Source organism: Triticum aestivum, chromosome 6A (genome assembly GCF_018294505.1).
Source record: "Triticum aestivum cultivar Chinese Spring chromosome 6A, IWGSC CS RefSeq v2.1, whole genome shotgun sequence".
NCBI classification, from domain to species: Eukaryota; Viridiplantae; Streptophyta; class Magnoliopsida; order Poales; family Poaceae; genus Triticum; species Triticum aestivum.
Genome location: NC_057809.1, coordinates 619,621,065 through 619,634,856, shown reverse-complemented (window position 1 = coordinate 619,634,856; position 13,792 = coordinate 619,621,065). Strand labels below are relative to the sequence as shown.

At 44.4% G+C, this 13,792-nt stretch overlaps 2 protein-coding genes across 2 annotated transcripts in view; both read left to right on the top strand.

Moving 5' to 3' along the window:
- LOC123129189 (probable cytosolic oligopeptidase A) overlaps positions 1–5,344 on the top strand; it is a 6,033-nt gene extending 689 nt beyond the window's left edge. The window contains exons 2-18 of the mRNA XM_044549427.1: positions 1–100; positions 181–348; positions 705–828; positions 1,040–1,116; positions 1,482–1,625; positions 1,716–1,946; positions 2,032–2,122; positions 2,483–2,604; positions 2,835–2,942; positions 3,014–3,259; positions 3,413–3,558; positions 3,641–3,758; positions 4,230–4,389; positions 4,473–4,504; positions 4,598–4,663; positions 4,872–4,943; positions 5,044–5,344. Of these exons, the coding sequence (XP_044405362.1) occupies positions 1–100; positions 181–348; positions 705–828; positions 1,040–1,116; positions 1,482–1,625; positions 1,716–1,946; positions 2,032–2,122; positions 2,483–2,604; positions 2,835–2,942; positions 3,014–3,259; positions 3,413–3,558; positions 3,641–3,758; positions 4,230–4,389; positions 4,473–4,504; positions 4,598–4,663; positions 4,872–4,943; positions 5,044–5,124 (2,086 nt within the window). The 3' untranslated portion in view covers positions 5,125–5,344. The remainder of the gene's footprint in view (positions 101–180; positions 349–704; positions 829–1,039; positions 1,117–1,481; positions 1,626–1,715; positions 1,947–2,031; positions 2,123–2,482; positions 2,605–2,834; positions 2,943–3,013; positions 3,260–3,412; positions 3,559–3,640; positions 3,759–4,229; positions 4,390–4,472; positions 4,505–4,597; positions 4,664–4,871; positions 4,944–5,043) is intronic.
- Positions 5,345–12,442: 7,098 nt separating this feature from the next.
- Positions 12,443–13,335, top strand: LOC123131469 (uncharacterized). Its single transcript, XM_044551140.1, has one exon. It carries the CDS (start codon positions 12,447–12,449, stop codon positions 13,077–13,079), a length of 633 nt encoding a protein of 210 aa, XP_044407075.1. The 5' UTR covers positions 12,443–12,446; the 3' UTR covers positions 13,080–13,335.
- The last annotated feature ends 457 nt before the right edge of the window (positions 13,336–13,792 follow it).

The following is a 13,792-nucleotide window of genomic DNA, read 5'->3' as shown; positions in this document are numbered from 1 at the left end:
CAGCAGCAACCCGCTGCTCGCCGACTTCGACTTCCCGCCCTTCGACCGCGTCGAGCCCGCCCACGTCCGCCCCGGGATCCGCGCGCTCCTCGCCCGCCTCGTAAGCCCCCCGTTCCTCTTCTAACCTTCGTTCGTTCGTCGCCCGTACGGATCTGACCGCCGGTTTGTGTGTGGCTGCAGGAGGGCGAGCTGGAGGAGCTGGAGAAGGGCGTGGAGCCGGCGTGGGAGAAGCTGGTCCACCCGCTCGAGCGCATCGTCGACAGGCTCGACGTCGTCTGGAACGTCGTCGACCACCTCAAGGCCGTCAAGGACTCCGCCGACCTCCGCGCCGCCGTAGAGGACGTCCAGGTGACAGTCCCCTCTCACCTTCTTCGGTCGCGCCGCAGCCCGTGATCTGGACGGACGGAGCCGTCGTCGATTAGTTAGCGCATCATCAGATCCTGTCTCTGTATTTTGGCTTGCTCCACGAGTTATTATCCAGCAATACTAGTACATAGTAGAAAATTATCATAGATCCTTAATCTGTTTTAGTGCTTATTACGACTTTGGTCCGCATGTTTTTTGTGGGGATATGGTACCACACTAGAGGGTAGAGGCTGACGATTCCATGCTGTTTCAATCAAGTGCTTGATAATTGTCTATCTCATATGCTACGCCCCGTGTTGCTTCAACTGATTAACTCGATCGATCTTGAATTTAAACAGCCCGAGAAAGTGAAGTTCTACCTGAGGCTGGGGCAGAGCAAGCCAATCTACGAGGCCTTCAACGCCATCAGGAATTCTTCAGACTGGGACAGCCTCAGCGACGCCCGCAAGCGTGTCGTCGAAGGTAATATTCTCTATACCCATAGTGACACACTGAGTCAATTGTATTGCTGCCAATAAGAAGCAAGCAATGTCGCTGTCTCTCAATACTTACTAAGAGCCGGCTCGTGTCAGTTTCGTCGCTTTTCTTTTCCTGCTTAACCGCACATGTTGCATATGCATTTTATGCTCCTAATGATGTATTTTTTAATGATGTATTTTCTCTTCCTTGCCAGGCCAAATAAAGGATGCTGTTCTTGGTGGAGTTGCGCTTGAGGATGAGCAGAGGGAAAAATTCAATCAAATCCAACAAGTAGGCTATTTGTTCTTATCAGATGTTGACAGATTATATTTATTGTACATATGCTAAGTGTACCAACCTGACTGGAAGCGTAACGGTACATGTATTGATGGTCTAGCAAGCGAGCCATTCCCTGTCGTATATGAGTCTCTGCATCTTAAAATAATTACATCTATGTTTTTATCTTTGAACCATTGTGGTGGTGACTGCCCATGCATACCTTTGTTGTCACTTATTACGGTGTGCGTAGTTTGTTTTTAGTCTTGTTGCTGATCGCATGTTGTTAGGTACTTCCAATGCCTGACGTAGTACTGTGTTATCGATTATTTTTCATATTTCCGCTTCTTGTTGATGTTAATGGATTGTTTTTTTTTCAGGAACTTGAAAAGCTGTCAGAGAAGTTCAGTGAAAATGTGTTGGATGCAACAAAGAAATTTGAGAAATTGATTACTGATAAGAAAGAAATCGATGGTTTACCTGCCTCAGCTCTTGGCTTAGCAGCACAGACTGCTGTTTCAAAGGTGAGCATTATGAAGTGTAAACAAAAATATGGTAGCTTAGGAGTTTGATCCCCCTGCATGATTTTCTATGCTGACAAATTATTTTGTTAGGGTCATGAAAATGCTTCAGCTGAAAATGGACCTTGGATGATCACACTAGACGCACCAAGCTTCATGGCTGTCATGCAACATGCCAAGAACAGGGCTCTCCGTGAAGAAGTATATCGCGCTTATCTAACCCGTGCATCAAGCGGCGATCTTGATAACACTGATATCATAAGTCAGATTCTGAAGTTGAGGCTAGAGAAGGCTAAACTACTTGGCTACAAGAACTTTGCTGAGGTGCGCAAGCTTACCATTGCCCTGTCCACATTTAAAACAGTGCCGAGTACTATTGTATTTTAGCTAACTGATGACAATCATGAAGGTAAGCATGGCTCGGAAAATGGCAACTGTTGACCGGGTGCAAGAGCTTCTTGAGAAAATCCGTGCTGCTTCCTGGGATCATGCTGTCCAAGGTAAAACCAGCCAAGTTATTCTCTTTGACATTCTTTACATCAGATTAATAGGATCCTTGTTTCTAGCCAGTGTTCTATATTCTTTTTGCCTATTTTATTAAGATATTCTGGAGTTGTAACAGCAGAAGATACATTTTGGAGTTTGGACCCTTTTATCATTTATCTTTGATGTTTTGCTTCTTGTTTTTGTATTGCCACCTTAACTCTCTTGAGAGATCCCAAACAAAAGTAGGAGCAATTATCCATCAGCATCATTATATCTCTCCATTAGCAAATATTTTTCTCATGTATCTTTCTATGAAGGCCAAGGACTAGGCTGAAATACCACAAATATCTTAACTGCTGCTTTTCTTAATGCAGATATGGAAGACCTAAAAGCCTTTGTGAAAGATTCTGGTTCTGCAGAAGCCAATGATCTAGCACACTGGGATCTTAACTTCTGGAGTGAACGACTGCGGGAATCTAAATATGACATCGATGAGGTTCTTTCTTTACAGAAGTATATTTTAATGTTTTTTTTGCTGCGATTTGATAGGTTTCTCATTAGTCTGCTTTTGGAACTGTTTCGACTATATTTCCTTGCATTTCTGTTGCTGAGACTTATCCAATATATATTTGCTGAACAAAATTGCTCTGCTTGAAACAAAGTGCTGACATACTGCACATCATAATGATATATGCCATTGAGCTGACTTGAGCGTTACCATTGCAGGAAGGACTGCGTCCTTACTTTGCACTGCCCAAGGTTATGGATGGCCTCTTCAGTCTTGCGAATAAGCTCTTTGGAATAACCGTTGAAGCTGCAGATGGATTGGCTCCTGTAAGTATCCATTCACTTCTCTTAACATAAGTAAATATTCTGCAAATGTTGACCAGTGATCACTCTTTCAGGTTTGGAACAGTGACGTCAAATTTTATTGTGTCAAAGATTCTTCCAATAGCCCCGTTGCTTATTTTTACTTCGACCCATACTCAAGACCATCTGAAAAGCGTGGTGGGGCTTGGATGAATGTCGTATTTTCTCGTAGTAGTGTGCTAGCTCGCCATGGGTCTTCTGTAAGGCTGCCTGTTGCCCATATGGTGTGTAATCAGATGCCACCAGTTGGCGATAAGCCCAGTCTTATGACCTTTCGTGAGGTAAGCAGTGTACTTGTTATGGTATATTATTCTGTGTATTCTTATACATATAAAAAAAGTTATGATTATGTATGCATGCTGTAAATATATAGGAAGATCATCTATCCATATTATGGTTTGTAAGAAAAAATTTATTGCACATGGCTTCTGTAGGTTGAAACCGTGTTCCATGAATTTGGTCACGCGCTGCAGCATATGCTTACCAGACAAGATGAAGCCTTTGTTGCTGGTATCAGTGGAATAGAATGGGATGCCGTAGAGTTACCCTCTCAGTTCATGGAAAACTGGTGCTATCACAAGTACGATGGCTCTATTTTGTTCGGTTTGGCTTGGGTCTTGCCTGATTCTGGTAATTAATGACTTGTTGCATTGGTGTAACAGGAATACTCTTTTGAGCATTGCAAAGCATTATGAAACCGGTGAACCTCTTCCAGAGGAAATCTATGCTAAGCTTGTGGCTGCAAAGAATTTCCGTGCTGGCACCTTCAGTCTCCGTCAGGTATGTTGGCTTGGGCTCTCATGCTTTCCTTGTTGTTATCATTATTTGGTATTGTTTTGTAATGGTTACATTGCATATCGCAAATTTCACCGTACGTCCTTAAACTTGCGTGCTTGGGTCAAAGGTCGATGAACTTGATGACTAGACATATATGCAATCAGACCATTATAACTGATTTAAATTTTAGAAACAGTTACTTGAAATGGAATGTTTATGGCTTGAAAACTGTTGTTTGTAAGATAGGTGGGATGTTGTATGCACATGTTTATTTACTTTAATTCACCCGTCTGCAATTGTTTCCAGGTGACATTCATCATTTTGACATATTTTTACCACTTCTACATGTTTGAGGAACCTGTCACATGATTGAGTGAATGCTGCGATCTTATGTGTTTTTCCTGACTATTTGCTGTTACTGATCTGTGTTGTTCCATCGTCTTTTTATTTAAATAATTAAATGTTTGTCTGCAGATACGTTTTGCAAGTGTGGATATGGAACTGCATACAACTTATGATCCAAGTGGACCAGTGTCCGTGTATGATGTTGACCGAAGGGTTGCAGAAAAAACCCAGGTTCTCGCTCCTCTGCCAGAGGACAGATTCCTGTGTGGATTCAGCCACATTTTTGCAGGTTTGCCACGCTTTGACTAACATGTAAATTCATCTGATTCATCATGGATTTCGCTTCTCATTTACATCATGAGCTATGTGCAGGTGGCTATGCAGCTGGATACTACAGTTACAAGGTAGATTGTCATAGCACATCTGAATTTCTGTTTGTCCTGACCCCTGATGGTGAACATGACTAAAGTTTGTATCTTTTCGTGTCCTCTTTGCAGTGGGCTGAAGTACTATCAGCTGATGCATTCTCAGCATTTGAAGATGTTGGTCTGGATAATGAGAAGGTATGTTGTCCGCTCGCTCAGAGGAAACTGAGACTACTAGCCTGAGACTGAATCTTGTCTTTTTTTTGTCACTTGTTCGCTCAACTTCATTTGATTATCTTGCCAAATGTATGTATTTCCATACTGAATCCACCCTTGCATGATTGCAAAATAAAAAACACGATGATTTTTCAATCTTGCTGATGAATACCCTGTTCATTGTTTGCAGGCAATTGAGGAGACCGGCAGACGATTCAGAGAAACGGTTCTTGCACTTGGAGGTGGAAAATCTCCTCTCGAGGTTAGTCGTCGAGCTACTTTTGAAGTATATCTTCTCCATGGTGTTAGAGTTGTTGGAAGACCGCTACCGACGCCGGATTTTTTTTTTTGTTTTTTTGCAGGTTTTCGTTGCTTTCAGAGGACGGGAGCCGTCGCCGGAGCCACTGCTCAGGCACAACGGCCTGCTACCTGTCGCCGCATAGGGTGTCGATCGCTCCTTTTTCTCTTTTTCATTCGCCGCACCAACTTTTAGGAGTTTTTATTTCCATGTGAAGTCTGAAACAATACTGTTGTTGTAATTAAATTAAAAGTAGTTATTTTCAATCACCATTAGTTTGCGTATGAGCTTGTGGCTAAATACAAAGAGAAAAAGTTAAGCTTTGTAAAACTTGGCAAATAAAGCACGTAGGTTCATTTTCCTGATCTAGTATGTTCCCAGCCTAGTCGAGGACTCAATGTGGGGAGCTGCCATTCTCGGAGTTTTGTGTGCAACCCTGCCATGGGATACATTGAGAGAATGGAGTTTCAAAATCTCAACGATGACACTTTCTATGCGGGTCGCATCGCGTTGGGCTACGACTGCGAGAATGGTGAGCATGTTCTAGTGCGTATGACCTACAAAGAGAAGAACTTCTCGACGCGAGAATACCAACTTGAATGCAGCTTGCGGTATGTGGAAGAACAAGAATGTCATTTCATTAGATGCTCCTCCTAGACCAGTAGCTAACATCCAACCCACCTGCATTGATGGCAAGATTTTCTGGATTGTTATAATAAATCCGAGGCATACCGTCGATTTACCGAGGACCAAACAATCACACCAGCACGACACCGAGATTTGTTAACGAGGTTCACTATCATGGCTACATCCCCGGGGCCTGACTACAGGCGCTCCTCCCCGTGACACCGTCACAATATATACCGCACCCCGGGCGCCGGCACACGCCGCCGGCTCCCCCGCGTGCCCATGCTATTATGTTGGTATAGGTTACATCGTGTGTCTACCCCTGATATATATGAGAGACCTAGGATACAAGTGTCCTATTAGGACACAACTCCTACAATGTCTACACACAGTCCAAAACCAAGTTCAACTGTAACCTACCTTGTACAATAATATTCGACACAACTCTAACAAACTCCACCTTGACGAATATTCTCCACCATCTTGGATTCATCCGTGCGTCGAACCTCCATGTACATTGGACTTGAGATACGCCATGAGCACCGCTGCTACTCTCAGACTCGACATGACTCCACCTGCAACTGTAGTTCCTTCTCGTCTTCCTCACAGTCAATACTCGAGCAAAATTAAGTTCCTCAATACTCTACTTTGTGCTCCCAACTTCCGGAGTTTCCGTTCAACGCCATCACACACCGATAATTTATCTGCGTGAAAGTGAACAACTCACATATTGGATGTTACATACAAGAGTTACCTGAACTCAACATCACCGCTCTTTTTTGACCGTCTGTCTGAAAATTGAAGGAATTTCACCGTCGCCCTGTGTCACCCTGAGTCAAATTCACAGTTGTCTCATCCTTTTTCCCGGATAGTATTTGACATGTCCCGTAGCTATAGCACTCCGCCTCCTTCTGCCTTGTCATCCGCACTGAACACCACAGAATATACGGCCATGTACTCTCTCAGCTTTTGACAATTTCAGACTTTCCGCCACTTTCTCAGATTCTCTACGGTCAACTCCTGTCCATCAACTAGCACCGATAGACCCAGACACCAACTTGAATCTAGTACTCGTCAACACTGCTTCAACACCCTTGCACACTTTGTCTGACCACCAGTGCCTTGGTCTGTCGCTGTGTCCCGTGCTTACCGCACGCCTCGCCGCTATCACCGCGTCGAGCCTCTGCTGTCCTGGTCGAGTCTCCCGGGTAGCTAGCCCACACTGCCTCAACCCCCACTGCAGAGAACCATCGATCATCACCGACCGATGCCGAGTATCACGTCTCCATCAGACCACTGGTACCCAGTCCGATCCACGTGTCTCTCGCTATCCCGCTGAAATAGGCTTCGACTCTCCATGCATTTACGCCGTAGCCCCTCCATCAGCACAGAGTGAAGTCGTCCATCAGACTTCAGCTCCACCTTCAACATGACTCTATGTAGCTAGCCATGCTGCCCCGTGCCCTGTTGACTTCAAGCTCCCTTGTGCGCACCGTCTTGAATCAACCCCGCGCCATAGTCTGTCGAAACCGCACAAGCCCTCAAGCTTGCACCACGTGTTTCCACGCCCCAGAAGCCGGCCATCATCAGCATCACGCTCCTATGTCGTCGTCGCCGAAATCACCACCGTCTTCTGCTTTCACCAACATATCCGTTGATTCGTCAGACAGTCCAGTCCGACCCAGCCGAAAATTATCCGACTGCAACCATGCTCCACCCTGCGTCATGTCCGCTCCGCACATTCGTACATTGCTTGACGCCCTGTGTATGCATGAACCTGTAAGACGAGCTCCAGACTCCTCCGAGCCTTATACGCACGTCACCAGTTTATTGTTGTCTCTTTCGTAGGATGTTCTAACTGACCAAAAGCCATCAGTCCGACCACGCGCCCACCAGTTGTCCTCCTGCCGTGTGGCTCTCCGATCACCCGCTGCTCATCTAATGGCTTCTCTCGCTAAAACCATCCGGACTCGCACGACTCTGTATTTGTTTGTCCACGTCGTCCATGCTCTACGGCCGTGACAACACTTGCAAACCTAACTCTGCCGATTGTCATAGTCCCCTGAGCAAGCTGATCATGCCAACACCATCTAAACTATACAAGAACCATCCCTGCTGCCCATGCATGGCACCTTGATATTCCTTGCAATTGTCTAGAACCACCAGAATATGATCGCAATCCAACAACCAACGCCAGTCCTCCTCTTACACATCACGTATCTTCCTGATGCATGCACTCCATGTACTTTCTAGCACAAACAGCACCAAATACGCAACGTGTCCTGAATCCTGCCCTTTGACTTTTGATTGCTCTTTTCCTTTTAACAAATCTCCTATCGCCTGCATGCACCGAAGCTCCTTCTGTAGACATGTAGCGATTAAAGCTGCTCCTTGATGGACCGCCTGCGTGCCCAGCTTGCTGCGTTTGGGCCATCCGAGTGCCATGGGCCTGCTACTGCATCCGGCCCAGCTCCAGCCTGCATCTAGCGATCGGCCTGAAAACATGCTAGCTCGCCCGCCAACGCGCGTGTCGAGCCTCCCGTGCCGCATCCTCTCCCTGCTGCCGCAGGCTCTACGCTCGGATCCTTGCCACCTCGAACCCAGCTACTTCCGCACGCGCTTCCGATTTTTTGGAACTTTCAATCTCGCCGACTCTACCCCGAACAGCTTCTCTAATTCGGATTGCTTTTCAACCAAGCCTTCCGTCCGCTGATTCGTTCGCCGCCGTGACGAAATAAACAGCAAACCGGCTTCGTCTCCTCTAGATCAACGCAGTTGCGACCTCTAAATAACCTAGCTCATGATACCACTTGTTAGAATAAATCCGAGGCATACCGTCGATCTACCGAGGACCAAACAATCACACCAGCACGACACCGAGATTTGTTAACGAGGTTCACTATCATGGCTACATCCCCGGGGCCTGACTACGGGCACTCCTCCCCGTGACACCTTCACAATACCGCACCCCGGCCGCCCGGGCGCCGGCACACGCCGCCGGCTCCCCCGCGTGCCCGTGCTATTATGTTGGCATATGTTACATCGTGTGTCTACCCCCGATATATATGAGAGGCCTAGGATACAAGTGTCCTATTAGGACACAACTCCTACCATGTCTACACACAGTCCAAAACCAAGTCCAACTGTAACCTACCTTGTACAATAATATTCGACACAACTCTAACATGGATGGTGGAGCCTAACCTCGGGCCAGTTTCTCTACATTGTGAAATCATCACATTCGATGTCGAGAAGGAGGAATTTGAGGTTCTTCCAGGTCCTCCATGCGGCAGCCATGGCAACGGGCATCTGTCCATCCTGGCATCCTCGAGCTCCAAGGTGCGCTTTGCGTGACTTGTTCGGACAAGACCATGAACGTGATCTCCATATGGATGATGAAGGACGTTGGCTTCTGGTTAAAGGAATATCGTATAGATTTGGAAGAGTTCTCGCCTGAGTATTCGTCTGAGTGGACTACACCTTTGGCCATTGATCTAAAAGGTGGACGGATTTTGCTCAACACGGGCTGGTCATTGGGATACTATGACCCCAAGACGGCGTCGATGGAGACCATCTGCAGAGTGGGCATGCCTGGGGATTACTTCAAGTTTTGTCCTGTTATCTGCCATGAAAGTTTAGTCAATAGGTTCGGGTCACAACCCTAGATTATGTATTTCTTATATTTTGTCCTTGAGTGGATTTAATTTTCCAAGACCCTTTTTCCGGTCATTCTATCTGGCTCGTATGGTGCAAAAAGTGGGCGCTGCACATCTCCTTCATTTGGGGTTATTCCATTGTTGAGTAGTACATTACTTCCGCCACACTTGCGCGATATCTCCCCTTCACGGACATATCATTTCAATTTAGAGGTGAAGGCACGATGGCTTGCTCACTGTTGTTACGTAGCTCCTCAGTCAATGATTTGTTAATTTTCATTTGTCGCACCCCATGTTCCTAGGAGTTTTATGCGATGTCAATGAAACACTAAAACTTTTCCAACTACTTATTTTTTGTAGTTTCCAACCAACTAGTCAAGTGGCTTTGCAAATCCGAGGGCATTGTTTAAAGGGATAAGTATATTTTTCGTCCTCGAACTTTTCCGGGAGTTTAGAAATCGTCCCTCAACTCAAAACCGGATAGTTTTCGTCCCTTAACTATCAAAACCGAATAGTTTTCGTTCCTCATACCGCTTCGGGCGGTTTTCGTCCGCATGAACAGTAAACCGATGAACAGTAAATTTTAAAAAAATAGCAAAAATGTCAAAAACGTCTGGAAATTTGTGGGATCAAACTTCCTTGGGTGCACAAGGTGCATATTTTTTTTTTCTATTTAGACATTCAAGGAGCTTGTGACAACGGAAGAACCATAAATATGTACGCCGGTGAACAGTAAATTCGGAAAAAATAGAAAAGAAATTAAAAAAAATATGAAAAATGTTGACATACAAGATGCTCGGGTGCTCAATGTGTCTGCAAAATTTTATTGTGTTTGGACATTGTGGGATCTCGTGGCAAAAAAAAATTTGGCTGCGAAAGAAACTTTGAAAAACTGCACTATTTTGTTTTTTTTGCGAGAGCTCCTCCTATGTCATTTGAGCATGAAAATATGCACGGACCTTGCACACCCATGCATCTTTGATGCCAAAAAATTTCATATTTTTTGCTATTGTTTAATTTACTGTTCACAGACGTACATATTTACAATTTTTCTTTCTCATGAGCACCTGGAATGTCCAATCAATATGAAAAAATTTACGCACCTTGCGCACCCAAGGAACTTTGATCCCACAATTTTTTAGTTTTTTTTTCTGCTATTTTTTCGAATTTACTGTTCATGACGGACGAAAACTGCCCAAAACGACATGAGGGACGAAAACTATCCGGTTTTGATAGTTGAGGGACAAAAACTATCCGGTTTTGAGTTGAGGGATGATTTCTAAACTCTCAGAAGAATTCGAGGACGAAAAATATACTTATCCCTTGTTTAAATGTGTTAAAGGTGTATGGAAATCAACTTACAATTTAGTAATATTCATGTTACACGGTCAGTAATAATGTGATTCCATAGCCATTGAGAATATTATGATAAAATAAAATGCCACGTGTAATTGAACTATATTTGTTCAGCTTTAATTTTTGTACGCATAATTATAACATTCCATTTCCAAAAAGAACAACATATCTACAGCCGTGTGTGTTGTATGTATGTGACCATGTGTCATGTGTGTTGTTATTTTTTGTGGGCTTGGTGAGCTGATGCCTTCCATTCTCGGATCTGGTTGTGGCTTATTTATAAAGCGTGGCGAGAAGTCTTTGTCGGTTATGTATGTGACCATGGATTAGTAACCAGATCGTGCGCTCGAGGCAGTTTCTTATCTCATGCTAAATTTATTTATGAAGTGCAAATTTAGATTGTCAGTTTTTCGTAATAACAATGAGGGTAAATTTTAGATTGCTGTTTGTATCTGATGTTAAATTGATACATACAAGACAAAAAAAAACATCCAAAAAACATTAAGAATTTCTTTGGAACAAGACAAACTTTGCCAAAACAAGAAAACCTGGCACAAATCTTGGAGTAATGATGATACATGCACCGATGCACGCCATATATCTTGCAGCCAGTTCTCATTGTTTTTGTTGGAGTTTTGTTCCATACATGTTTACAGTTGATCATTAAGTAAAATGAATTAAAATAGTAGGCAAAAGCTCATAGTGCTTGATTAGCCAGCTAGCATGATGCAAGTCCAAATTGTGTGAATATCCTAATTAGACTTTTCTAATGGTTGTCATGTGTTTGTTGTACAAGCGAGAGCCTTCCTTGATCGACTGCATCAATTTGAAGGTTCGACAGTCATGTACTACTACCGATCACTTGTACTCCCTGCGTCATAAATTAATTGACTTAGATTCGTCTAGATATAGATGCATTTAACACTAAAATGTGTCGTATCTAGACAAATTCGAGTCAACTAATTTGGAGTAGAGGTTCTTCATGCACGTACACACATCATGCCCTTCAGGGCTCATGCAAATACGTACATTAAGGCTTTCCTCTTGAAATAACTTAAATACGTTTGATGTCATATATTTGCCATGCTCGTGGATGTGTATTAGAATAATGGGGTTTTCCTCTTCAATTCACCGTAAATATCCAAGAAAATGCAGTTGTTCGTATTGTGCATATGTACGTATGTGAAAGGTATTCTTTGAAAAGAGGTGAGAAAAAAACAAATCCATCTCATTCTGTCTCTCCAACCAAACACTGAAATGCAACCATTCCATTCCTCCTATTGTCTTCACAAGATTCCATTCCACTTTGTTCCTCAGCCAAACACACCATAATTGTTTTCACCGTGTCCTTGCCTGAGATCGTTAATTTTGTTTCAATCCGAATTAGTTTGCATCGTAAACGAGTGAGATGTAAAGTACAACTGCATGTTATTAGAACAACTCTTTAGTGCTTCGTTTTTAAAAAGGCATTCTTTAGTTAGTGCCTAACGTGATTGCATCCTAACTAATTGTGGCCTATGTTATTGGAACCACTCGTTAGTGCCTGCCACGTGCTAGCTAGCTCGACATTTGACCACCGTTGGTTTACAGTTTGTGGCATGCATGCATCTCATCTGTGTGGCTCGATCGGCGGCCTCACCTCTATCGATTGACCATGGCCACCGCCTCTCTTACCCCTATTTTCCTTACGATCTCAGGAAAAACATAGCTCAGATTGTATTCCTCCTCCACCTCCGGCGATCCGTTGGTTCGTCGCCCCGTACCCTGCGGTTGGCATGTCTATCTATATATAGCACCACCCCCCACATTTGGCTATATATGGATGGAGATGGGTCTAGGCCTCCAACGTACGATTGGACAGTTTGTGCATCGGCTGGCCATGGCGAGGCTCTTCACCACCGTCTCCTCCTTCGTCTTCGTCGTCGTCGTCCTCCTCCTCCTCAGTGAAGTCTCACTCGCCGCCGCCGCCGCGGACGCCGACGGAGACGACGACAACCCCGTGGTCAAGAAGTTGTGCACCGGCACGCCCTTCCCGGAGCTCTGCGACTCCATGATCACGCGCTACGACCAGAGCAAAGGCGCAAACGAGGAAAGCCTTGTGGGGATGGCGGCCCTCACCTCCGCCAAGCTCCTTCTTAATGCGACGGCCACCGCGAGCCCGGCGGTCCAGAGGGACAGCCACCCGGGCCTGAGCAAGGCCGACGAGATCTGCTTTGAAACCTGCTTCAAGGAGCTGACCAACGCCGCCCAGACACTCGACAAGCTGTGCAAAAGCAAGGTTCAGCTCCCCCAAATCGACAACTTCATCAAGTTCAACAAGGAGTCGCATGTCGAGTGGAATTGCGAGAGGTGTCGCCAAGGGGAAGCCAAGCACATAGCCGACGATGTCTCCAAGGACAACGAGGCCGGGAAGGCCATGGCTGTCCTGGAGGTGCTCGTCAACAAAGTACTAACCAAATAAAAGGAAAGAATAACTCACTGAGTACTAGCTGTTGTTTTACGTTTTTGGTTAGTTTCCTTTTCTGTCTTTTGGGCATCTTATTAGTTTCCTTGGTTATGTAATAGTAAATTCATACGTGCAATGCACGCTGCTATTAGGGTGCAAATTAATTGCACGTAGATATTATGTAAGATATAAATTATGTCTTAATTATGTGAGTAGCACAAACTTTTTTTTTCTTAAAATAAATAGACTTTGATATCTGGTACAACGTTAATTGCATGCTAAACTTCTTGAGCACTCAGCGTTGGAGTAATATGGTCATTGGATTGACACGATTTGATGGTTAAGATTAATTGAATTTGCCCATTGGGGTCTTTTTGTATTGGTATAGATATAGATGTATGATATGGTTTTGTTTTCTTCATGGACTATCGAAATAAAACGAACTAATTATATGTTTATATTATTTTTTCATAAAGGACATTTTAACTCAGTCCTACATTAAGTGAATATCCAGACTCAACATAACAAGATGCATAGCTAACACGTTTAAAAATGAAAAATAGAAAGCATTGACTTACAGGGGAAAAAAACTAAGATGGAGGAGGTTCTATCCGAAGAGTGGAAGACTACTCCGCCCGACTAAGTAATTTTACCGGAAGCGGGATGTACCGGAGCCGCATCCGCCGTTGGTAGATTTCGTCAAGATCTGTGCCTCCCCTGTGCGTATA

Bases quoted from the DNA above. Each gene is read 5' to 3' on its own strand.
- LOC123131469 (XM_044551140.1), top strand. From the start codon at position 12,447: ATGGGTCTAGGCCTCCAACGTACGATTGGACAGTTTGTGCATCGGCTG.